Here is a 24,573-nt window from a genome sequence, read left to right as displayed (position 1 = left end):
ATGTTGAATAATTTGGATAATTTTTTTTCGAAAATTAACCTGCTGTATTATCTAAATAGTTTGTCAGCTATTGTATAGGAGTAAAAGGACCGGAGTTTCAAATAAGCTATGATCCTTAAGATTCTAAGTAGAAAAGACAATATTCAAATGTGAGACTCACTATCTAGAGACTACCATTTCTTGAGATTGGATAATCAATTAAGAATCAAAAATTATCATTGCATTTGGACTTGACATAAACCCGCGAAAAACGTTTTGTTAGGCAAAAAAAGACAACTCTAGGGCAAATTTTAAAGGTGTTGGAGTTGAGATATTGAAAAAGCGAAGCTTCAATTGAACTTTTAGGGCTATAATTAATTGGAATTGACTGATTTGGGAAGCCAGGAGACGGGTTTTATGGTTGTGTGACATTTCAAATTCGATTAATTAAAGGTTCAGATAAGATCAAATCTTCGGTTTTTACCAGGGCACAAACCAGCCGTATCATCTGATCCAACGTTTACTCTATAATATTGTTCTTGATCTTATTCAGGTTGAAGTAGCATAAATTCACTGATTGCTTATTTGATCTATTACGTGCTTTCTACAAGCATTTTAAATTCCTGAGGCATCAATTTAATGAGCTCAATTTGAAAGGCTACAACTCTTGTTCACCTCAATAAGTATTTTTATCTATTTTACACAGAACCTACTCACGTTTCTTTGAGACAGATGATTTGACACTAGAACCTGAAGCTTTGGCAGCATTATTCTCTGCTTTAGAGCCAGATTTACCATTCTTTGGTGTAGAAGTTTTGACTGGTCCAGATGCTTCAGCAGCAGCACGTTCAGCCTCTTCCCTGTTGAAAACTTCCAATCTTTGTTGGTAATCCCATTCACCGTAAAACAAACCAGCTTGAAGTGTAATGATACCACCTAACAAGAAGATAATCATGGCTGATGAAGCAGCGATGACATTAATACCCGTGTTTGAATCAACTTCACCCCAATCACCATATAAGGCGCTCTCAGCACCAGTTTTCAAATTGGTTAAGTAAACACAGACAGCAAGGACATATAATAATAATGAACCATATTCAAAGTACTTTGTATCTTCAGATGGTTTGTATAATTTGATAAACATACCAATGAAACCAAGACCAATGAAGAAATGAAGAATATGCAAAGGAATTCTTGGGATTTCAGCCCAAGTTTGATAATGCCTTAAAGAGTTGTCAAATGCTTCTTGGGTAACTTCTTGAGTGAATAGAGTCTTACAATCATAAGGGAAATTACCCATTAATAAACCAAGGAAGAAAAAGACACCTAGAACCTGGAGTTAGAGATTGCAACAAATTGAGATCTAACTGAAACGCTATACCTACCTGCAATGATAAGCCCATTTGCGACTGGAAGCAGATCTTTATATTTGATAGCCATTTTTGATTCAATTGTTGTTGTTTTCAGCTTGGAATAATCTTCGAAAGCTCGTTATCTTCTTTTATTTTTTCAGAGGCAAAAGCCATCTGGACAGGGCTTCCAACCCACAAATCAAAGATATGAACCAGATGAACAAAAATAACACCTTAAGCTACGATAAAAAAAACTACATCCAATCTCATAAAAGTCATTATTATTTTTAAAATCCGGAACCTAATATTACTTTAAATAATGTATATACGATTATCAAAGAGATTTTTAAGCTTCAGCAGCTGGTTCAGCAGCAGCTTCTTCTTGTTCTTCAACTGGTTCTTCTTTTTGGACATAAGATTTAACAGTTGGAGCTGGAACAACTTCATCTTCTTTTGGTTCAATGATTTTAACGTAATCTGGTAATGATCTTGGACCACGTCTGTTGGTTTCTGGGTCTCTCATAATTTTAACTTTGACACCTAAAACACCTTGTCTCAATAAAACGTGACGGGTAGCAGTGTCAATGAAATCACGGACTGGTTGACCAGAGTGGATTAAGAAACCATCTTGGAATTTCATTGATTTAGCACGAGCAGCTCTTAATTTACCAGAGATGACAACTTCAACACCCTTAGCACCAGATTCCATAACGTATCTGACAACACCATAAGCAGCACGACGGATAGCTAAACCATTTAATAATTTGAATTTTAATGATTCAGCTTGAGCAACAGCTGATAAACCACGGTCTTGAACTCTTTCAGCGTATAAGACAATAGTACCTGGAGCAAATTTGAATCTTTTTTGGACTAATGAGGTTAATTCATAGATTCTTCTACCGTTTTCACCTAAAACAGCGTTGGTTTGGGTAGCTCTGATGATAACTTCAGTTTTAGTTGGAGTAACTCTAACTTCAACACCGGCATAACCTTGTTCAGCTAATTCTCTGGTGAAGAATTCGTTTAATTCGGCGTAGAAGACACCGTCAGCGACAAGTTTTCTTTTCTTTGAGATGATGTTGACCATTTTTGATTTATCAATACTGTTGTTGTACAATAAAGCCTATACGTTAATAGTTAGTTGAAGTTGTTTCTTTAAATTTTTATTGCAGTGAGAGCTCAGAGTTTTTCACTTGAGGCGGGTAAAAGTGAATTGTGACTTGTGACTTGTGTTTTTTTGAAAAATTTCATGGTGAAAAAATCTTTTGTAAGAAAACATCCAAACATTTGACTGACAGCAAAGGGGAACTCACGTGATTAGGGCTTCAATTATATTTTTCGCGTTTGTTTGTTTACATTTTCGAATCTGCGCGTACATGTGTTGAATCTTGATTGATCGTAAAGATGAACAAAACAAAGCACAAATCAGACAAAAAGTTATGTAACACGCGTGTTTGTTGCATCAACAAGAACAAGCATTTTTACCTTCGAAATGAAAACAAACCTCCAAAGAAAATGAAAAGAGTACAATGAGTGGTTTCAAAGTATTCAATCGAAGAGAGTACCTTCAAAGCCTTTGTACACTGCTAAGCTACAGAAACCTTCATCCTGAGCATGTTTATAAGAAGAGTGCTTCGCATTCACTTTTTCAATGTTTGCGTACGCTATAATTCGCTATAATTTGAATTTTTTTCCACTCGACTGTAGTCTGTAGACCGCGTACGAACGCGATCAAAAACAATTGCATCTACATTCATATCAGACGGCCTAGACAGGCCACGAGCATGAGCGTAAATAAACACTACTAGGATTGAAGCTATAAATGATCAGACTGCTATGTATAAACACAACAAAAAGAGCAAGGTCAAATGCAGTCAATCTACATCGATACGTATCTAGGTAATATTCAGCTTATAAAGCCAGCTGAGCAAATGGGAAAGGATTAAGGTCTCAAATGTGATGGTTCAAGTAAGTACTAGTCTCTAGAGTACTAGTGCCTGTGAGCAACTCCACATTCTTCGAAACCACAGTGATCAGTGATACAAGATTATACAAGTGAACGGTTTATCTCAACTTCTCGTGTAATTCACAACCCGAGAATCGAGATCAATACATTCTGTAAAGCTGGCTACATGCTACAATATACATGGCGTAGCTGTGATCTTGTTATGGTTATGTTACCTTTACCACAAAAATATCGACCACAAAAACACTAGAGTCTAGCGTAGTTCATCGAGCTCAAAATTGGAGCGTAAACAACCACACAATTGCACTTGAATACAAGAACAAAAAATCAAATTAGATGCCAGCATTCTCTTCACTTGTAGCGAAACTTTCTTTAAACGTCGTTCCCAAATTTCAACCTTCACTTTTATGGCTGGTTTCTCGGTGATTCAACTTTTCTTGGGGCTACAGAATCTAGAAGCCCAGAATCCAGATCATAGTTTTGGATCAATTGTTTACGATGGCAACCGTGCATTTGGTCCAGTCCGAATTTGGTGTTGGCGGCTCTCTTTTGGGGTGGCTTGACTTCTCCACGGGCAGCGCAGTGCTTGAAGAAAACCTGAAACCGGAAAACTCTCAGATCTGGTGCAAGCCCGAATCCGAATCAGGATGGATCAATCCAAATTGGGAAGCCACCCATCCAAGTTTGTACCACATTCTCTACCAAAACTTTTGTAGGCACCAAAAGCACATACCAAACCAACCATTTTGATACTGAATCAAGGTATCAGCTAATAATAAAAGCTAGTTTCAAAAAAATTATAAATTCAGCTTGATTTCCTCTCTTTCCAACATGAATCTTCTTTCCTTTTCATCATCATCGATCAATCATCAAAAAAGTTCCAACTTTAGTCTTTCGTTTATTACTACAACTACAATCACAATGCAATTCCAATTAGTCGCTTTATTATCTATTGCTGCTTTAGCTTCTGCTCAAAACGCCTCAACCGTTATTGTTGATAATGAATCCACCATCACTTCATCAATCGAAGACTGTGGTCCAAGTGTCACCAACTGTCCAGCTAAATCTACTGCTCACGTTAACTCAACCTCATCAAACGGTACCGTTGCTCCACCAACTGTTTCAACTTTCGAAGCTGGTGCTGGTAGAGCTATCTACGCTCAAGCTGGTGTTGCTGCTTTAGCCGGTGTTGCTGCTTTATTATTATAAACTGATCTAATGCTAAATATTTTGGGTTTTTAAAGGTTTTATAAAGGGTTTCGGTTTTATGTATATTAGAGATTACTGACAATCAATGTGTTTTCGCTTTTGCTATATCAGTTGTAGTTGTAGTCTTTATTTTGGTTCAAACTAAAAACAGTCGAGCTGTTTTTCCGAAAGACAAAAGCTAACCGCAATGAATGAATACACTGTTTATAAACAGCTGTTGTCGATTTATGAAATGATCTCATTCATGAGTCATGTCATTTCTCGCTGCTTCAGCTGTAGTACATTGAACTTTGACTATAAATGTATATTTCGAAAAGGGTAGCCTTTCGTTAAGAAAAGTTCAAAGCTTCAAAGCTCAAGTCACTTTCACTAGTTCAACATTCTCTTCACTAAAAGCTGAGCAGTGCCAAACAGCCAAAACTGGTAACTGCTACTTTCCACTGAGCATGATTGGCAGCAAATTTAGCCCAAGTAGGAACACCCGAGGCGTGTTGTGGCGCGTATCTCAAACATGGTTCCTGTTACCCTCAGATACCTTATGCCAAAATACCAATTTAGAAAGATTTGGTGCTTCTTTGCGCAACACATTCTTGTTGATCTTGAAAGAATTTTGAACATGTCTGATTGATCCTCTGTCAAAAAAAAATGTTTCAGCATTCGATTAATCTTTTGAAGTGCCAACAAAATCAGGAGAGAATCCAGTCAATTCGCTGTTTTCCAACTTGTGGTTCAATTTTGTGTTGGTCGTCAGATTTGAGATCTCGTTTTTTAAGGATATTTCACGTACCAAAAAAGCACGAAAAAAAAACCTGCCTAAAAGTTGAAGAAACGACAATAGATTAAACGTTCATTCGGCTCTTCAATACCCTTTGCAAAGAACAATACTAGTAATTGTACAATGAGAAGTTTCAAGTGTGTCGTCGTGGGTGATGGGTAAGTTTCATACAATGTCAATTAGCCTTTCCAGATATTAAAGTTGTAACTTGACTGACTTATCTTTTTATCTGTTCAGCAGAAATTTGCAGTCAACAGAACAATAAACTAACACATATATGCTTTTAGTGCCGTTGGTAAAACTTGTCTATTAATAAGTTACACTACAAACACATTTCCCCAAGATTATATCCCAACTGTGTTTGATAATTATACAAAAAATACATTATTTGAAGGTGCTCATTACAAATTAGAACTATGGGATACAGCAGGTCAAGAAGATTATGATAGATTAAGACCTTTATCCTATCCACAAACTGATGCTTTTTTGGTTTGTTTCTCTATTGTTGAGCCATCATCATTCAAAAATATAAAAAGTAAATGGATTCCAGAAATTAGACATCATTCTACAGATTCAGTTCAAATACTGCTTGTTGGTACTAAAGCAGATCTGAGAGAAGATCCACATACCCTTGACAGATTGGAAGAATCTGGTAATGAACCTATATCTAGAGCTGATGGTAAGAAATTAGTGAAAGAACTAGGTCTTTATGATTATTTGGAATGTTCAGCAGCTACTCAAGAAGGTGTCGAAGAAGTTTTCGATTCTGTTATAAAAGCCATTTTAGAAACCGAAAAAGAGACAACAGCTCCAGTATCAATGCCACAAAAGAATAATGCATCTCAACAAGCAACTGTCATCTCCAAGAAACCAAGAAAAAAATCCAAATGTACTATTTTATGAGTTGCTCAATACTCCTTCATTGTCCATGAGAGGCTGATTTTTGTTCCCTTTGAACTTTTACTCCTGCTTGTTTGTTTTGTGTCTGTAATCTCATTTTTTCTTTCATTCTTACGTTTCAAAGTGACCGTTGTTATACAACGAGTCACAATTATATTCTTTTTTTCCAGGTCCTCAGTTCAGTTCAAAAAATATAATACAATATTACAAAATAATTAAATTTGACTTTTAATATAATATACAGTTCTTTAAATATATATAAACATGATAGACTTAACGACCAATCATTTTAGCTCTCAAAGGATGAACATTACCCATTTCTTCAGGAGTTGGAGCAGCTTTCTTTTTATCCTTTTCAGCTCTTTCCTCTTTTAGTCTTTGCTTTCTTTCATCTAATAGTTTAGTATTTTTCTCTCTGATTTTCTCCAATCTATTGTTGGAATTACCCCCACCACCAACGGTTAGTTCAACATTTATCTTTCTATTTCTCAAAGTAGAACGATGCATACGCAAGGCAACTTCCATCTTATGTTGTATATCACGACCGGATCCATCAAATTCTAAAAATGCGATACCCTTTTCAGTTCTAATCCTTATTCTATCTGGATTTGCAGCAGCGAAATGGGCCAGCAGTTCAGTTTCATTAATATCATAAGGCAAGTTCCCGACAAACAGTAAGAATCTTGGGGCACTATTGGAACCTTTACCCTTTTTACCTCTTCTTGTTTTACGTTTCTTTTTAGGTTCACCATCTTCATTTGTCTCATTAGATGGTACTTTTTCTATTTGGTCATCTTTGTTTTCAGGTTTTGATTCTTCAGTCTTGTCCTTTTTGGTTTTGTTACGGAATTCAAGAGCCTTCTTTTGTTTCTTTGTAAGTTTAACTTCTTGTTCAGCCATGTTGTGGAGTTTTGAGATTGACTTGTTCACATAGAGTTGTAAGAAGTACACTAGAAATTTTTTTTTATCTAGAGATGAGATGTACCCGTCACGTTTTGACAGTTGGCTCTAAAAGATTTCACAAAGCTTCTCACAAATCAAGTATAAACGAAAATCTTCAAAACAAAACATTAGATTCCACAATCACATCACAAAGAACCAAGGATATCTGATAAGATGAGAGATTCAAAAGTAGATGATAAAGCCAAGATCAGATCAAGACGTGATTCGGCGAGCCCCTCGGGAAGAAAAGTTGATTCAAGCAATTATAGAGACAGATCAAGAGATAGATCATATGATCGATCAAGTATAGTATCGAATGGGAATCAAACAAGGATAGAGGATCAAAGAAATACAAGACAGACAGATGAAGAAAACAAAATTGATTCTAAAGACCTGAAAAATGAAGAAGAAAGAGGGCGTACAACTGATAGAAAATCTGACTCTAAGGAAGCTTCTGATGATGGTCAACAAGATATGATGATGCAATTGATGGGATTTGGCTCATTCGATTCTACAAAAGGGAAGCATGTTGCTGGTGTTGGTTCTGGTGGGGCCAAAAAGAATAAAAGGGCCCACTTTAGACAGTATATGAATAGAGATAAAGGGTTCAATAGAAACCTATCACCTGAAAGAAGGAAAAAGAAATGAAAAACTACTACATAATGCTAAGCTGTTGACAATATCATATATTATGCAATTCATTGATTCTCCAATAACTTAGTATGCTCAGAGTATAAATCTTCGTACATCTTTCTAAGATCGGTATATGCCTTGGTGGCTTTTGTAACTTTTCCTTCCAACTCTTGAACTTTCTCACTACTTGATCCATCATAAGCATCAGTCATGACAACTTCAGAGTTGATTGTAGTTAGATTTTCAAATTGAAGTGCTTCTTGAGCTACTCTATCCAAATGTGCATCAATGTCAAACAACTTTTTTTCATCATCTTCACCAATTTGGTAAACAACTTCTTGTTCTTTAGGATTTTTGTTTGAAATAATTCTTTTGAATTGCGGAATAGCTTTCTGTGTCTTTTCAACAATTTGATTAGATTTATAAAAATTAATAACTTGAATGTTCGTTATTTTACTTCCCAATTCTTTTAATTCTTTGACAACTTGTTTTGAAACAACATCGGCGACAGTAACTTTACCAATTGAATCACCAGATATTATTAAAGAGCCGTCTAATGATAATGCCAAACTTGTAACGGCGTTTGGACTATGATGTGTTAACGTGTTTGTTAATTGATGATCTTCGGATAATGTGACAACTTTACCAAACCCACCTCTAGCTTCCAAGATATTGGTTGCCGGATTTGGCTCATAAATATTAATTTGACGAATGTTACCATTAGACAACCCAATATAAATTGCTCTATCTGCAGAATCAACAACAATAGACTCTATTTGTTGACCAATGATGAATGTTGATAATAATTGGAACTTGACAATATCATATATACGTATTGTGCAATCTCTTGAGACTGTATAAAGTTTTGTATCTTGGTAAATACTATTGTTGATGAAAATGTCTGTAATTTCTAAAGTGTTATCAGAAATGACATGGACAGGTTTTATAACTCTATCGTCATCTTTAACAAATGAGACAAGATCAGTGATTTTCCATATCAAGATTCTTGCATCTTTACCAGCTGAAACTAAGAATGAACCATCATTTGTTGTTTTCAAAGCAGATATACTTTGATAATGAGCTTCTTTAACACTTAATAACAAACCCGAATTCAATTCCCATGTATAGATCATACCACTTACACCACCACCAATTAACAAGTACGGTAGTCTGAATTTAGGGATATTTGATTCATCTTCACTTTCAAAGTTCTCTGTATATAATTCTTGTGAGTTTGGACATAATGTCAAGGCAGTCAATTGTTCAGGAACTGGAATTCTTTGGTCTGGTGATTCTTTACCCCAAGTGTAAACACTGATCAAGGCTTTACCCTTCGAAGCAACAAATACTCTATCGCCTGGATTTGTACCAGTTATAGCAGAGCCATGAGGATATGATGACGATTGACGAAATGCAAGATTATGGCTTTGGGAATGAATTGAAGTAGCAATACCATTCACTTGAGCACTGTTTTTATCATCTCCAAAACCTTCACAATTGTAATAAACGACTTCTTCCATCTTTCTTGATGATGATTTATGCTTTTTAAAGGTTGAAGGGGGGTTCGTCTGAGTGTTTCCAAAGGATCTGTTTAATTTGTTTACTGGGTCTATAAATTTTTTCTCTTGCCCATCGCCTGGTTTGAAGCGATGTTGTCTTTTTTTTTTTCACCAAAAAATTGTGTCTACGCGATCTGATCCAAACTTAACAGCAAAATCGAAACAGAACAAAGATCTAGTGAATAAAGATAAAATGCCTTTGAATATCATCGGGAGTATGGTCCTTGACGGACCTGACGTGCTTCCAGGCTGGCAGTACCTCAAAAGTTACGGTCCTTTAGTGGCCTTGGTTGGTGGTTTGAAGTACTACTTCCGCGGTAACACCAACACTTGGGACAGAGACCTACACGGGGAGTTGTACATTGTTACAGGGGGTACTTCTGGGCTAGGTGCTGCTGTTGTGGATGAATTGGCTGCTCGTGGTGCGCAGCTCATCTTGCTGGTGCGATCTACTGAGGATTCATGGCTAACAGATTATGTCCAGGATTTGAGAGATAGACATTCAAATCTTTTGATCTATGCAGAAGAATGTGATTTATCATCATTGTATTCCATTAGAAAATTTGCCACTGCCTGGCTAGATAATGTGCCACCAAGAAGATTAGATGGTGTTATTTGTACAGCGGCTGAAAGTTTGCCATATGGTAAAGAGCGTGAGAATTCAATTGATGGGATAGAGATCCAAACAGCGGTTAATTATGTTGGTCATTATCACCTTTTGACATTGTTATCGCCATCATTGAGAGCACAAATACCGGATAGAGATGTTCGTGTGATCTTGACTACATGTATTTCACAAGCTATGGGTGATTTGGATATAAATGATCCATTGTCAATGACTAAACGTTATCAAAAGAATAAACCTTGGAGAGTCTTTGGTACTTCAAAATTAGAATTAGGTCTTTTCGCTAAAGAGTTTCAAAGAAGGTTATTAGCTATACCTAGAAAAGATAACATGCCGAATAATGTCAGGGTCAATGTTGTTAATCCAGGATTTATGAGATCACCAAGTACCAAAAGAGTGTTGAGTTTTGGTTCATTGTTTGGATTATTGATTTATATATTGCTGCTGCCAATTTTATGGATTTTCTTGAAATCTCCACACCGTGGTGCACAATCATTTTTCTATGCATTGATGTGTCCAGATTTTATTAGTTTAGATGGTGGTAACTTTATCTCTGAATGTGCTATCTATCGTCCGGCTAGAAAAGAGTTTGAAGATGCTGAATTACAAAAAGAGTTGTTTGATAATACTGCTAAACTGATTGAGCAAATCGAAAAAGATTCTGCTTATAAGCGTAAAAAGGCTGAATCTACAACAAAAAAGAACCACAAGCAAAATGAAAAGACAGAGAAGGACAAAAATAAAGAGAATAAATTTGATAGCATTAAACTACAGGGAAGTACTCAAAAAGATGATGTTCCATTATTTCCAGAGTTTGATTCTAATGGTAAACCTTCAAACAACGAAAACAGCAACAAAAGCACAAGTAAAACTAAAAGTGGTAAAAAGAATAAGAAGGGATCCAGGAAAGTATAGATTACTTATTGCATTGAATTGATCATAGTAAAGAATTCAGTTTTGTAGGCTAATATTACCGCTTATAACTCAATTCCGGAGCATCAAAAACGTGACTTGATTTTCGCGGCCTCGTAACTCGGCCCGTTTTTCTTTATCTTTATCTCCACCAATGAAAACCGTTAACGAGATGAGATCAATCAAATCAAAGCAGCTCCAGGCTAAAAGCAGTACCAGTAATGCGGATGGAGTAGTTAAGAATGTCAACTAAGAAGACTTCTCTGGAGAAAGCTTCTGGCAGTGGTTTCAACTCTCATCTTCAGGCCCAAAAGTCTGAGTGCAAAGCTTTTATTTATCGCCTGGAATCGTGAGAATTTAAGCAGTCTGTCATTTGAGAACTGCTATCAAAAAACAGCCCAACTCAAATCAGAGAATCAAATTTTAATCAGCTTGGATACTGATCCAACAGCATCAACATCAACTCACACACACGCTACTCTTGATAAATACACCACAAAGCCAGTGTTATTATGGCATCCTCTTCACCAATGTCATCCTTGACTCGACTTTTGCAAAAGCAAAATGAAGATAAAAAACATTCAAATCTCAAGATTGACTCAAGCAACCATTCCGATGATAACGAGCTGACCAACGCTGTATCCATAGAAGGTGTCGAAGTTCCAACCTATACAGATGATACACCCACTGACGACTATAGCCATGAGTCGAGTTATAACCAAAGAAGCCCCATTTCTATCAATCCATCAAGTTATTCTAGAGCGCCTCCAATTAGAGCACCATTACAGGCATCAATACATAGACAACCATCACAGTCTGGAGGGTTTTACACAAGCTCATACAGCAACAGTCATTCTTATTCTTCAAGCATACCGTACTCGGTACCAAATAGTGGTAATCAAGATACTAGCATCCATACTAATCCATCCTCTGTCCCAAGACATAATGGATTACCTTCAAATATATCCATGATTGAATCGATAAATATCACATCACCAAAAGTTTCCACCTCAGATATTGAACCAAGATTTGTCATTTCAAAGCAGAAGATTGCAGCGGCTCATGCTGCAAATTCTCAATCTAGATCGATGTCAACTTCACATTCAAGTGGGATGTTTTCAAGATCAAGAAAGAATTCACAAATGGATCTAGGCTCTTTCTATAACAACAACTATTCTTCTCAAAACTCACCTGCAAATGGTCATGCTCCACCTCCTATAGAGATTGTTACTGGATCTCCGTCAAGTTCTTCAAGTGTTGAGTCTTATTCAAGATCAAGACATAGTTCCATGGTTGATTTAAAGAGGTTTTTCAAAAAATCAGGCTCATCCCCAAAGACAAATGGTTCAAGTTTTGCAATGTCACCAATAGCAAGTAATTTCTCAATGGGTAGCAGTTCACTTTCAAGAGATCGTTCAGGAAGTATGAGTTCCTCTTATAGCAATAATGTTTCTGCATATACAACTCCTCAAACTTTACCATTTTCTAAAAGATATGGTAAATTTGGTGAAAATCTTGGTGCTGGTGCTGGTGGGTCTGTTAAATTAGTTAAAAGATTATCAGATCAAAAAGTATTTGCAGTGAAAGAATTTAGACAAAGGACTGCAACAGAGACAAGAAGAGAGTATGCTAAAAAAATTACAGGTGAATACTGTATTGGCTCAACTTTAAGACATCCAAACATTATTGAAACTGTGGAAATTGCTTATGAAAATGATAGAATCTTACAAGTTATGGAATATTGTGATTATGATTTATTTGCAATTGTCATGTCTAATAAAATGTCTGCTCATGAAATTGATTGCTGTTTTAAACAAATATTAACTGGTATTGAATACCTACACCACATGGGTCTTGCGCATAGAGATTTAAAATTAGATAATTGTGTCATCAATAGCCAAGGAATTGTGAAACTTATTGATTTTGGTTCTGCTGTTGTGTTTTCATATCCTTTTAGCAAAACTTTGATTGAAGCTTCAGGTATTGTTGGTTCGGATCCTTATTTATCACCCGAAACACTGGTGTTTTCCAAATATGATCCAAGACCAGTTGATATTTGGTCAGCTGCTATGATTTATTGTTGTATGGTTTTGAAGAAATTTCCTTGGAAAGTTCCAAAACTTGCTGATAATAGTTTTAAATTATTTTGTTCGGGTAGAGATTCTGATTCATTAAGTGCTTTGTTAACAAGAGTCCCATCTCCAAAGCCAGTTGAAGTTAAACCAATTGAAAAATCAAGTGGTTTATCGAACTTGTCAAAAGCTTTTTCCAAACCGTTATCTGAAGTGGAGACTGTTAAGCCTGAAGCTACAGAATCATCATCTTCACATGACTCTTCAAGAAATTCAACATTATCTCATAACTCCTCAAATGGAGCTACAACTCCACAACCACCAACCGAAGGTTCTACTCCAACCACACCAGCTCCATCTTATGAAGAAGCTAATGCTCAAAAACCTGATCAAGGTGAAGCTCATACATCACAGTTAGTTGGTGATTCCAGATTATTACAAGCATTACCAGCCCAAGCAAGATCTGTCATTGGTAGAATGGTTGATTTGGCCCCAGCTTGTAGAGCTAGTATTGATGAAGTTATGGCTGATCCTTGGTTAAAGAATGTCGCAACTTGTACTGTTGAAGAACATATTGATGGCTCAGGAATCTCAAACCATATTTATCACAAGGCAAAGAATCATGAACATACACAAGTTGATCAATCTGAAGCACATATTGCTTCTTTAGAGAAGAAGAAGAACCGTCGTTAGATACAGACAATACCAATATCCTTTTTTCACTTCTTTTTTTTTACTTTACTTTTTTGATATTACTTTTAATTACCCCCAAAATACGTTTTATGCATAGTTTTATAGAGTGTTTAGCAGAAAGCTTAAACAAAATGATTGATTTTCACTTTAATTGTTGTACTAGTAATCTGTTTATCTAAATGGTCATATATTCATGAAAACAAATGCTTTATTTTTCTCTTACTATTTACACAATCATCACACCCTTCTTATATCACAACATTGATCCCCATACTTTTAGCAGTCGATATAACGGATTTAACTATACCTTCTAAAGCTAAATCTTTATGACGTTCATCGGATTTTTTGATCTTTGCAATTTCATAAACATGTTTCAAAGAAATTTCACCAGCAAATGGTTTACCTGGACCAACTTCTGCAGCACCTTTTTCAATACCAGCAGCTTTGAATAATAAATAACCAGTAGGAGGAGATTTCAATTCAAATTGGAAACTTCTATCTGGTTTAATAGTCAAAGCAACTGGAATAGGAACACCTGGGGCATATGATGCTGTTCTTGCATTAAATTCTTTACAAAAATCAATAGCTTTAACACCTTTGGAACCTAATGCTGGACCAACTGGAGGGGTTGGGGCAGCTTGACCGGCATTGACAATAAGTTTAACAAAAATATTCTTTACTGCACCACCACGAGCTGACATTTGGGATGATTTAGTTGGATCAAAAGCTTAAAGAACCTGATCTTATCAACTGTTTTCAATGGTGGTTCTTTCGATTTTTTTTTTCATCCTTTGGAAAAGTGTTGTAATTACCATTTTGAAGAATTCGCGAACCCAATTTTTTACCCGTACTTTTTAGTTTCGGGAATTTCCGCCGCCATCGAGTAGAATAATTTTGCAAACTACAGTGAAACTCTTATTAGTTATTAATTGTAATGTTGTATTGAACTTTGAAAGTCACATGCAATGAAAATGTTAATGAATGAGTAACGGTAAACGTAGATGCAGAGGAAAAAACAAAAAACAAGAAAAACAAATCATGACTTGAAACTAATGCTAATACTTTCTAAATCTTTTAGAAGCATTTCCTGAACTATCTTTTGCATATCTTTTTTGCTGTTTACCTCCAAGATTACCCAAATTATTGGTTGGTTTTAAACCCTTGAATTTTTGTTTTCTGGAGGTTGGAGCTTGTGGAGATTTTTGAACTAAAGATGGATCTGGCACACTTGGCGTTATTATACCGGCACGTAACGATTTCATCTTTTTGGTGGTTGGTGACAAGCTTTTTGGTGGTTGACTGGATTTAGGAGTTGGAGCTTTTGAAGATGGAACTGGTGTTGGTTTCATATTTGTAGCTTTCTTAACAACGTCTGAACCCTGTTTGACATCTTTATGAGTCAATCTAGTATAAATCAAATAATAAGCAGATGGATCACGGAGTGCTTGTTTTTCAGGGATAATATTGATATATTCATCATCATAAGTTGCCCAAACACCATCTGGTTGACGACAATGAGAAACATAATGACCTGAAGAAACAGATCTACCTTCATGAACAACAACAGATATCAATTGATACAAAACAGGTTCATGTCTTGTAGTATATTGTGACAAATCTAAAATCAGTGGATATGAAACTCCTTGTTTAACTTTTGATGAAGAGTTACCATTAAATCTAAATCTTTTCAAATGAACAGCCAATGTTTCAGGGGCTCTATCAATAGTACTTCTTTTGATGGCATTTGTTCTTTTCTTACATTTTTCACAAACATAACCACTCTTATCAGATCTATCTGTTTTGATCAATTCTGGTGAAAAGAAGTCTCTTATTGATTTATTGATGGAAAATCTATGTTTTGATTCAGCTTCATCTAAAGATTGTTGTTGTTGAATTGCTGAAAGTTCTTCTTTATCAATTGGTTCAGTTTGACTATTCTTTCTTGAAGTTCCTAAATGTAAAGAAAGATCATAAAATTCTTGTTGTGTTTTAGAAACATGACCACAATTTTTGCAAGTGACCAATTGGTCCAATGAACCACCAAATATATCATAGATGATACTTTCATTCAATTTGTGACCTTTAGGTGTACTATCTTCTTGTAATCTTGATAATAGAGACATAAAATATTCATGAGAATCTTCTTGTTGCCATTCCGACATCATACAATTGATATCGTCTAATCTTCCAATCAATTTCTTTGGGTTGATAAATTTTGGACCACCTTTCTTATGAGCTATCTTTTCAAGTCCCCACATTCTTGCTGAAGTTTCAGCTAAAACTTGAGAGACTGATCTTGGATTGATTGTATCTTTATATTTTCCTTGTAAAACATCAACCAAATAATGTTGAACCGCAGGAATATGAATCATAGCTTGAACAGCAGCATTTGTGTAACAAGTAACACCATGATTCAAAAGACCTAGTGGTTTTTGAGTACTGAACTGAGCACCCCAATTCTTAACAAGTCTTTTAGAGCCGTTTGAACCTCTATCAGCTGGAGATTCTTCGATACCATAAAAATCAGTAACATCCATTCCTGATAAACCTTTAATTTTGGCGTCATCGCTATCTTCTGATTCTGATTCTGGGGAAGTTGGTGGAGTATTTGTTCCAGTAGTTGCAGCAGCCTCAGCTTTTTCAGCCAATAAGTCTCTCTTGATGGCAGCAGTATCGTCTTCTTGAGAAGAGGAGACATCATCACTAGCCTCTTCATCTTTCTCAGATTCTTCGTCTTCTTCTTCTTCATCATCTTCGTCTTCATCGCTTTGGGCGGTAGCATCAACGTAATCATCATCCTCTTCATCTTCATCATCGCCGACTTCAGCAATTCGGCTATTTAGCACTGATTCACCGTCTTCAGATTCATTTTTTGATGTATCACTGTCATCGGCATCTTCACTTGAACTCTTTGCTGGTTGTTGATACTTTTTGTAAACCTTTGTGCTTATTATATTACGTGGAGTCTCAGAAACAAAGTGGTCCGAACCTTCAGCATCAGTATAGTTTGTATCATCATCTGAAGAGCTTGACTCCTGTTGGAACGTTTGATCTTCGGTGTTTTCTGGTGTGTTATTTGAATCGGACGAGCTTTCCTCTTCTTCTTCTTCTTCGCCATCAACACCACTCGCGCTAGCTTGAACTTCCTCTTCGATTTCTTCACTTCCGCTTTCAGGTGACACAGTTTCCAAGTCTTCTCCCAAATCTTCATCATTGAATGAATTCACTAGCTTATTCTTTTGGTCAAGCTTTCTTAATTTTTTTTCTTTCTTGTTTATTGTTGAGTCATCTAACAATCTTTTGCCTGTGTACCCTGCAATTGCTTGAGCCAAAGAAAGTGGACGCGTTTTTGCCATCTCTTTTTGTGTTTTTTCTTGCTCTTGAACTGTTGAGCTTGAATGTGAGTACTCTCTATCAGTGGCAGAGCCGTGAGTGTCTCTCGAAGATTTTTGACCTATTTTGACGTATGAAGATGGTGTATGTGTTACCAAATCGGGGTGCTTTGCTGATTTGAAATGTAGTGGGTCTGAGAGGATTCTTTGAACTAAAGGTGCTATGCTTTCTTTGATGATATCTGGTGTACTCATTTGAGAATATATGGTTGTGCAATTCTAGTATATTTCCACTATGTTACTATTCTTGCAATATTAGAAATTTTTCAACACAAGTTTCTTATTCTTCTTGATAATGTTGTCTTCAACAGTCTGATGGGATGTGTAAACTTCAAAAAGGGAAAATTAAAAAAAAAAAATCCAAATTCTTCAGATTAGTTTCTGTGGTGACGTTAAAAATTTGGAAAGCGTGTTTTTTGTGCTGTTTATGCCTAAACTTTGACAGAAGGTATGGGTAATGATTTGTAGTAGTTATTGTCCTGATATCAAAGTTGAATCAGTTGACCAAGTTCCGATGGATGTGATCTTTAATTTAACTGTTTCAAAGTCTAAACTTCTTTCAAAAATTTTCTGTCTTTTTTTTTCTGAAGCCATCGCGAGCAAAAGAAAAAACCAGATGTGGCTCTTACCGATGATGTTTTTTTTTCACCAGATTGATTTCGCGACATGTACAAAATGGTGATTCCTTGAAGCCTTTGGAGAAGTTCAAATTACATAGTATGCTGTGTTGAAGAAGGATATATATGATACTGAAAAAACTGGCATCTACAAGAAACACATTTAATGGCCAAATTCCTGAAACAATAATCAATGAGAATGCTCTTCATGACGAGTTGTTGAAAAAGAATCAAAACACCGATTACACTTTCCCAAGGTTATCAGATCCTACACTTGGTAAAATAGATAGAGCACACCAGTATAACGTCTGTGATTCAATTCAATGGTGTAACGATGGTGGATCATTTGTCACAACATCTGAAGACTGTGGACTGAGGCTTTATATCACTTCACCAACATTGCTGGAAGATGATGATGAACAATTGGTGCCATTTCTCAGAGTATTCAGGCCAAGTTCAATCATATGTTCGAGAATCCATCCAACCTCCTCAATTTATAACGGCTTTTGTGCTAGTATGATTGCAACTACAGATGTCCCGTTGAGGTTTATGAGTTTAATACCCGATGAAAATGGGGTGAATCAAACATTAATGACATACCAAACACAAAATGAGCAAACTGAAAAGTTCTTGAAACTTCACTGTCTCGAATTTCTCGATTCTACAACCTTTGCCACTGGCAGTCATAAACTCATTTCTATTTTCGATGTTAATAGAGCAAATCCTCTTCTTGAGTTTAAATCAAAAGCTGGAATAACCAGCTGTATAACCAAGACAGACAATGAATTCTCAACAGCTAATGGGTTTTATACAGGTTCATTTTCAAATAAAATCCAGTTATTTGATACCAGTGGTGAAGTACTTCAAAGTGTTTCCTTGAGATCCGGAAATGGTATAACACAATTACTTGAATCTTCAAATGGGAAGTATATTTATGTGGTTTCAAGAAACTCGAACAAAATTGATATATTAGACATAAGAATGGGATTGAAGCAAATATGTCAGCTTGATGGGTTTTCAAGTGGAAACCAAAGATTGAAAGGGGATGTGTTGCCAAACTCTCAGGGTCTTGTTATTGGTACTGATAGAGGTGATTTATTATGGTATAAAGATGCTGAGATGGGAATTGAATGCCAACCAGACACTGTACAGTTATGTGATGAATCCATACCATGCACCAGTATCAATCCTCAAGAACCCTCTGTATTGGCTATTGGCCGTGGTGATCGATCTTCTGATAAATCACAAGTATCACTACAACAATTAACAATTGGGTCTGTAAGCTAAACAAATAAACCATTCATTCATTCAAAAATAAAATCTCTTGTAGCTTTAAAGCAACCATGTTTCGACTAGCCTCTGCTGCAGAAGTTCTAATCTTTTTATCATCATCATTTTCTAGTTTGGTATGAGATTCACTAGCCCCTGGATGGTGACTTAGTTTGAATAAGTTGGGCTGGGTGGGACTGGCGACTGATAATCCTGTAAAGTTTTTTCTTGAGTCTCTTAAAAACTTGAATCCTGTGTCAACATCTGATCCAGTATTATATCTAGGTACTTCATCTTCGAGATCTTCTTGTAAATTACGACTATCTGCATCACTATCATCATTCATCTCAGAATCACTATCCTCGCTGTCATTAGGTTCATTTGATTTTTGGAAATGTTTGAGTCTAGCCTTTCGTGTTGAAAGCAAACTTTGTCTTTGGGCTTGGATCATATCAATTTCATTTCCACGAACTGATTGAGCAACCCCTTTAATAAAATCAGTGGTTTTTGTTTTCATCAATTTGACAGCTTTTGACTCTGAGGTTTTCAAAAATTGTAATCTCTTTTGGTATGCATCAAGCTTACCATTAATAAACGCTTCTAATTCGTCTGCATCACTTTTTTTTGCGTCTTCTGATGATCCAAGTAGGTTGCTTATCCAAAATTTGTTCCACAAGTTTTTCAAAATCAAATGATCCATATGACCTCTAAATATTTCCACTGATAAGGAATAATATTTTGATGAATGTAGCCCAAAATCTTGAATCTTCTCACTTGGGATGTCTTGAGCTTTTCCAGGTCTTGATTTCTTCCCAGCATTTCTTTTCACAGCAAAAGGCGAAGTACCCAGACTTACAGGATTGCTTGCTGTACCTAATTTACTACTCTTGACAAATTCATCAGTGTAAGTTCTAAATGCACCAATTTCAACTTTACCATTTGCCATCGTACGTTCAGGATCAACAACAATAGCCAAATATGGATCTTGAAATTGTTGATTCAAAGACTGAGTAGCAACGTCTATACCTGATAGCCAGCACCCATATCCAGGATGAGAGTGATACCAACCAACAATGTTTTCATATCTACCAGATTTTTTCAAACTATCAAGATACTGAACCATAAACTCATAACCTTCAGCTTGAGCATTGACTCTTGTCTCCGTTCCTTCCACTGGTAATGGGTACACATCCATCACAACAATACCATTCTTAACAATTCTACCAGTAAGCATACCCATAATTTCAATTGAACCGCCAGAACGAGCATGGATTGTCATTTTCAGTAACGCAAGTGATGAAATATGAACATGTTGGAAATAATTAGGATCTTTCATCCATGGTTTAGTTACACCTAGTTCTGAATTGATTTGCTGAATATAGCTGTCATCATAAAATAGCTCAGAGCGCTCACCTGAAGGGCGGTTCAATATTGAGTTGATGTCTGCTTCAGTTGTTTCCAACGGTTGTGAATGATTGTGCTCTTTCTCGCCTTCACGATCTTCTGGATTCATTTTGGCAAAATTTTGAATAAGAAATGCATCTTTTCTGGGGTTGAGGTTTTCCAATGCAAGCGTCATCTTTTAGTCGATATTGAAACTAATGTAATAAGGTAGCTTTGTTAATTATCGTATTACACTTGGATCAGTGCCAATTCTCAAAAACAATGGTTTGTTGCACTGTCCCTCAAAATGCAAAAGCTGTTGCACTCACCGTAAAATCTCTTGTTTGGTTTTTTTCAGCAAAGGGGCGTGTTAAATTTTACATCAAAATGATTTTAGTGAGTTTCCAGTCCAGAGATACGCTTTGAAGCCTCAAGACACAATAACGTTGCTGCAAAATGAAACCAAAGTAACACCAGCACATTCCTTAGAATGTGTTTCATTGCCTTACCAGCTTATTGCCTTATCAAATTGTTTTTTTCCATAAATTATTCACAACCGTGGCACCGTAGGCTGCTCATGAACTCATACCAGAGACTACAAAATCACATAGTCGACTAACTGTTGCTACGCTAATTTTAACAAATATATCATTGTATCCATTTATATGTAATATAAAATGAGAGAACGAAAATGAAACCGCAAACAGGTGAGAAATTGAAATACTAATAAAAAATTTAAAATTGAAGACCAGCTATCATTAAAGAATAAATGGATAATTGAAATTAATAGCAACCATGAATAACTGATAACTTGAAATTTGATGATGTGTTTCAAAAGAAAAAAAAAGAAGGAATAGAAGGGAAGAAGGGGATACCAATTTTGAATAACTTGAATAACAAAATAATAAAAATAAGACACAAAATCTTTGAAAACAATCAAATTAACAAGCATCACTCGGAACAAAAAAAGTAAGGTATTGGGTGTGGTTTGATCTAGCTCAGTAATCTAATTCAGGAGCACTTTCATCAGACTCCCTAGGAACAAGATCAAATTGACCAGCATTTTGAGCATTTTTTGAATCCGGGAAATTTGGAGCTTGTGGAACACCATAATACATATAGTATGGGGTTGGTGGTGGATGAGCTGCTGAATTCAGAGATGATTGTTGAAAATCAATCAGTGATGCATCTGGATAGTAGTATGGGTAAGATGAGTATGCAAGATATGATGACTGGTCGTACAGATAGTTTTCTTTTGGTAATGCATAGTAATAATATGGAAGAGGTTGGTTTTGTTGATACATTTTGCTATAGTTTCTTCTATTGGAATGTGTTGATTTTGTTGTACCATAACCACTTGTTGGATCAGTTAAATCATCGTTAATGAGATGGTCACCAACAGATACATTAGTTGAAGAGTAAGTTGATTTAGCTTCTCCTTGTGACGAATTGACAGTATGGTTACTTGGAGAAGATGCAGGAGTATGCTTATCATTTGGCGTGTTGAAATTATCATGGGATCCGACTTTTGAAGGTGTATTGATGGTGTTTGCCTTATCATTTTCATAAGATGCAGATGTTGGATAACCAATAACTTGGCCATAACGATATTTCAGATTGGTGTTGTCATTACTGAATGAAACTGAGCGATTCAGGGCAAAACTGTTTGGACCAAGATGTTTTGAAGAAGTTGGTGCAGGTTGAAAAGGTGGATGCAGATTTGGAATCATACCAAATTTACCCATTTGTTGTTGTCTTGGATCAAATTGCTTTGAAAAAACAGAAGACCCGGTACTTGCTCTTCTAACTGGGAGGTTAACTGGTGGTGGAGCAAGGTTTAATCTTGGTTGGTTGTTACCAAAGTGTGGTTTCTTGTGGTGAAGTTCACGGTATTGGACGTGCATGGTTTTGTCTAAAAAGACAGCATGGTTTTCTCTTTCAACAGCGGCAGCAGCAGCCTTTTCAGTTTCAAATTTGATGAATGCAAAATTATTGCCTGCTCTTATAACCAAGACTATATCAACAATCTTTCCATGTCTAGAAAATCTTTCATTGAGGTTTTCTTTTGTTACACGAGCATCCAATTGACCAACGAAAACAGAAAACTTATCAATAACAACTTCAGGTTCAACCTTGGCAGCTAAGTCACTTGGTGATTCAATGTTTTGAGCCCATTCAACAATCCAATCAGGACTTAGACGTAAATTAGCGTAAGCTCTGATAGCATCATCCCTATATGCAAATTTGCAAAACCATGCTTTGTTCAAATTTGACTTTCTAAATTGTGAATCATTATTACCTACCATCTGTTCAACTTCACCATAAACTTCCAAGACTTCTTTAACATTTTTCAATGGGAGGTCAATACCTGTTGCTGTTGCAATGTACAAAGTACGGTTGACTTTTGCTGGTTCACAACGAATTGATCTACCATCCAACATGGAATGTTGAGCACCTCTCAAAGCTTTTTTGGCATCCTCATCTGTGGTATATTGAACAAAAGCATATGGCCTATTAGATGGATCACGCAAAACTTTGACTAGAGCTAATTCACCCCACTAGATAACTAATGTTAGTATGCTATACTGATTTCAAATCTTCATTGAAGATTACTTACTTGTTCAAAATGCTTGGTGACAGAAATGGATAAGTCATCATCAGTCTTACTTGAAGCGAGACTTGCAACAAAAACACATGAAGATGGTCTACCACGAAATTCATCTTTTTCATTTGATTCAGGGTTCTCGCCAGCTTTATTGTTGACTTCAGCGGCTTCTAATGTTTGATTAGGATCACAATTCTCAGAACCAGCACCTAATTCCAATTGAGCACTTTCATTATCAGAATCAGAGTCATCTTCCATTTCAGAATCGTCTGATGATGAGGAAATTGATGGGGGTGACAGTTGTGTAACTTTTGGATCATAGTTATTGCGTTCCAAGTTCATCTTTTTGAATTCATGCTCAGCGGCATCTTCAATGACTGTCAAAATAGTACTTTTAGTATCCATTGTTGAAACTTTAACTCAGTGTGGATGATATACAACTTAGTTTTGGTTGGTATATGGATGAATGCAGCTTGAATATGAGCTTTGATATGATTAAGCGCCGAGTTTTTGCCTTGATAGAATGGATTGAAATTGATTCAGTAGCTTTGAAAGTTAACTTATAATTGAGGATGGAATAGATGGAGCTCACTCGATGTATCAAAACTAGATGAAATGAAACTAACTGGATGTTTATAAAAACAAGAAGGATAGTTATTTGAAAATGGATCAAAAAGAAGGAGTTTGGTGTGCTTTATATGATTATTTGGCTTTGTGGAGGAGATGTGTTTCTTTTTTGCTCAGCGTCTAACAGAACTTTTAAAGTTATATGGTTTGATCCAAAGAAGATACAGAGCACGATTAAGTGTTGGGTTTTGGTGTATTATTATGTACGTGGGATCGGCCATGATTCGGATTTTCAAGGTGTGGTATACAGAGTTTTTTTTTTTTTCCAAGTTTTGACTGGGTCCTAAGTCTAAAGATCAATAAGGGCGGTTAAACAATGACAGCAGACATTTAAAAAATGAAAACACCATTAGAGTGCTACCATTTTGCCGATTAAGGTATATTTTTCAGCACCAAAAGCGCTTTGTTGGAAAGGTTTGTTATTGGTGTAATTGTTCGAAGTTTGAAGGGGGAATATTGGGTGACAGTCAGCTACGTACTGAGATGGCTGAAGACTGCATATCATGTGCTGTATATCATGTGCTGTATAATTTTGAATTTTTGGCCTTGGGGATTTTACAAGTGATGATTCGATGTTTGGTCGCTATGGTAATGCTGAGAACTTTTGAGCTGATGGATGTACTCAAATTACCAGATGACAAAAGCGCGTGCTCGTGATAGAAAGGTAACACCAGCTACATCCATGCTACCAGTGGGTATTCGATCCGTGTGATTATGACTGAAGGCATTGTGAAGTTAGGTTGAATATTGTTAGCTTTTGGGAATGAAGCGCTCCATTGGCTTCTGTGGTTGTAACTTGTCTTATCCATTTCATTGATGGGGCCCAGAAAATACTGAATGTTTTGTTCATCAAACTTCTAAGTTTCACCAATGTTGCCTTACATTACAACTTAAGGCCTTTTGATCGCTTTTCGGCGAGATCATGTTTTTAATGATTGAATCTTGAAGCTAGAAGTTCATGGTCGCTCGCTGAAGTTTGAAGTCTTCGAGAATCATAGCCGGTGTTTTTGATAAGTTGTTGTTACTGCATGTGAGTTTTTCTTTTTTTGGGTATTTTTTTTGA

General features: G+C 36.2%; 13 protein-coding genes across 13 annotated transcripts; 5 read left to right on the top strand and 8 right to left on the bottom strand.

Annotated features, from left to right (window-relative positions):
- Positions 1–688: 688 nt before the first annotated feature.
- Positions 689–1,419, bottom strand: SHR3 (Shr3p; the record flags this gene model as incomplete). The annotated part of the gene is made up of 3 exons (XM_019184356.1): positions 689–1,092; positions 1,126–1,305; positions 1,365–1,419. 3 exons carry the CDS (start codon positions 1,417–1,419, stop codon positions 689–691), a joined length of 639 nt encoding a protein of 212 aa, XP_019041308.1.
- Positions 1,420–1,677: 258 nt separating this feature from the next.
- On the bottom strand, positions 1,678–2,418 carry RPS3 (40S ribosomal protein uS3; the record flags this gene model as incomplete). Its single annotated transcript, XM_019181313.1, has 1 exon — positions 1,678–2,418. The coding sequence occupies one exon, from the start codon at positions 2,416–2,418 to the stop codon at positions 1,678–1,680; it is 741 nt and encodes a 246-aa protein (XP_019041307.1).
- Positions 2,419–4,128: 1,710 nt separating this feature from the next.
- Positions 4,129–4,506, top strand: WICANDRAFT_76278 (uncharacterized protein; the record flags this gene model as incomplete). The annotated part of the gene is made up of 1 exon (XM_019184355.1): positions 4,129–4,506. One exon carries the CDS (start codon positions 4,129–4,131, stop codon positions 4,504–4,506), a length of 378 nt encoding a protein of 125 aa, XP_019041306.1.
- Positions 4,507–5,404: 898 nt separating this feature from the next.
- RHO5 (Rho family GTPase RHO5) lies at positions 5,405–6,184 on the top strand (the record flags this gene model as incomplete). Its single annotated transcript, XM_019182949.1, has 2 exons — positions 5,405–5,439; positions 5,569–6,184. 2 exons carry the CDS (start codon positions 5,405–5,407, stop codon positions 6,182–6,184), a joined length of 651 nt encoding a protein of 216 aa, XP_019041305.1.
- Positions 6,185–6,454: 270 nt separating this feature from the next.
- NOP6 (Nop6p) lies at positions 6,455–7,081 on the bottom strand (the record flags this gene model as incomplete). Its single annotated transcript, XM_019181254.1, has 1 exon — positions 6,455–7,081. The coding sequence occupies one exon, from the start codon at positions 7,079–7,081 to the stop codon at positions 6,455–6,457; it is 627 nt and encodes a 208-aa protein (XP_019041304.1).
- Positions 7,082–7,297: 216 nt separating this feature from the next.
- Positions 7,298–7,771, top strand: WICANDRAFT_60163 (uncharacterized protein; the record flags this gene model as incomplete). The annotated part of the gene is made up of 1 exon (XM_019182948.1): positions 7,298–7,771. The coding sequence occupies one exon, from the start codon at positions 7,298–7,300 to the stop codon at positions 7,769–7,771; it is 474 nt and encodes a 157-aa protein (XP_019041303.1).
- Positions 7,772–7,784: 13 nt separating this feature from the next.
- Positions 7,785–9,276, bottom strand: IPI3 (chromatin-binding/pre-rRNA-processing protein IPI3; the record flags this gene model as incomplete). The annotated part of the gene is made up of 1 exon (XM_019182532.1): positions 7,785–9,276. The coding sequence occupies one exon, from the start codon at positions 9,274–9,276 to the stop codon at positions 7,822–7,824; it is 1,455 nt and encodes a 484-aa protein (XP_019041302.1). The 3' UTR covers positions 7,785–7,821.
- A 232-nt stretch (positions 9,277–9,508) lies between these two features.
- PBR1 (putative oxidoreductase) lies at positions 9,509–10,855 on the top strand (the record flags this gene model as incomplete). Its single annotated transcript, XM_019181120.1, has 1 exon — positions 9,509–10,855. The coding sequence occupies one exon, from the start codon at positions 9,509–9,511 to the stop codon at positions 10,853–10,855; it is 1,347 nt and encodes a 448-aa protein (XP_019041301.1).
- An 839-nt stretch (positions 10,856–11,694) lies between these two features.
- On the top strand, positions 11,695–13,605 carry NPR1 (serine/threonine protein kinase NPR1; the record flags this gene model as incomplete). Its single annotated transcript, XM_019180657.1, has 2 exons — positions 11,695–13,146; positions 13,339–13,605. Coding segments are annotated over 2 exons (1,719 nt in total), but the record flags the coding sequence as incomplete, so codon positions are not given.
- Positions 13,606–13,865: 260 nt separating this feature from the next.
- Positions 13,866–14,318, bottom strand: MRPL19 (mitochondrial 54S ribosomal protein uL11m; the record flags this gene model as incomplete). Its single annotated transcript, XM_019184354.1, has 1 exon — positions 13,866–14,318. The coding sequence occupies one exon, from the start codon at positions 14,316–14,318 to the stop codon at positions 13,866–13,868; it is 453 nt and encodes a 150-aa protein (XP_019041299.1).
- Positions 14,319–14,672: 354 nt separating this feature from the next.
- UBP10 (ubiquitin-specific protease UBP10) lies at positions 14,673–16,154 on the bottom strand (the record flags this gene model as incomplete). Its single annotated transcript, XM_019181050.1, has 1 exon — positions 14,673–16,154. The coding sequence occupies one exon, from the start codon at positions 16,152–16,154 to the stop codon at positions 14,673–14,675; it is 1,482 nt and encodes a 493-aa protein (XP_019041298.1).
- A 3,387-nt stretch (positions 16,155–19,541) lies between these two features.
- RRI1 (COP9 signalosome catalytic subunit RRI1) lies at positions 19,542–20,237 on the bottom strand (the record flags this gene model as incomplete). Its single annotated transcript, XM_019182531.1, has 2 exons — positions 19,748–20,237; positions 19,542–19,684 (listed from the first exon to the last, which is right to left on the bottom strand). Coding segments are annotated over exons 1-2 (627 nt in total), but the record flags the coding sequence as incomplete, so codon positions are not given.
- A 1,039-nt stretch (positions 20,238–21,276) lies between these two features.
- Positions 21,277–23,288, bottom strand: RIM4 (Rim4p; the record flags this gene model as incomplete). The annotated part of the gene is made up of 2 exons (XM_019184353.1): positions 21,277–22,836; positions 22,896–23,288. The coding sequence occupies 2 exons, from the start codon at positions 23,286–23,288 to the stop codon at positions 21,277–21,279; spliced, it is 1,953 nt and encodes a 650-aa protein (XP_019041296.1).
- Between the last annotated feature and the right edge of the window lie 1,285 nt (positions 23,289–24,573).

Source organism: Wickerhamomyces anomalus (genome assembly GCF_001661255.1).
Source record: "Wickerhamomyces anomalus NRRL Y-366-8 unplaced genomic scaffold WICANscaffold_1, whole genome shotgun sequence".
Lineage (NCBI taxonomy): Eukaryota > Fungi > Ascomycota > Saccharomycetes > Phaffomycetales > Wickerhamomycetaceae > Hansenula > Hansenula anomala.
This window is presented reverse-complemented; position numbering and strand designations above follow the sequence as displayed.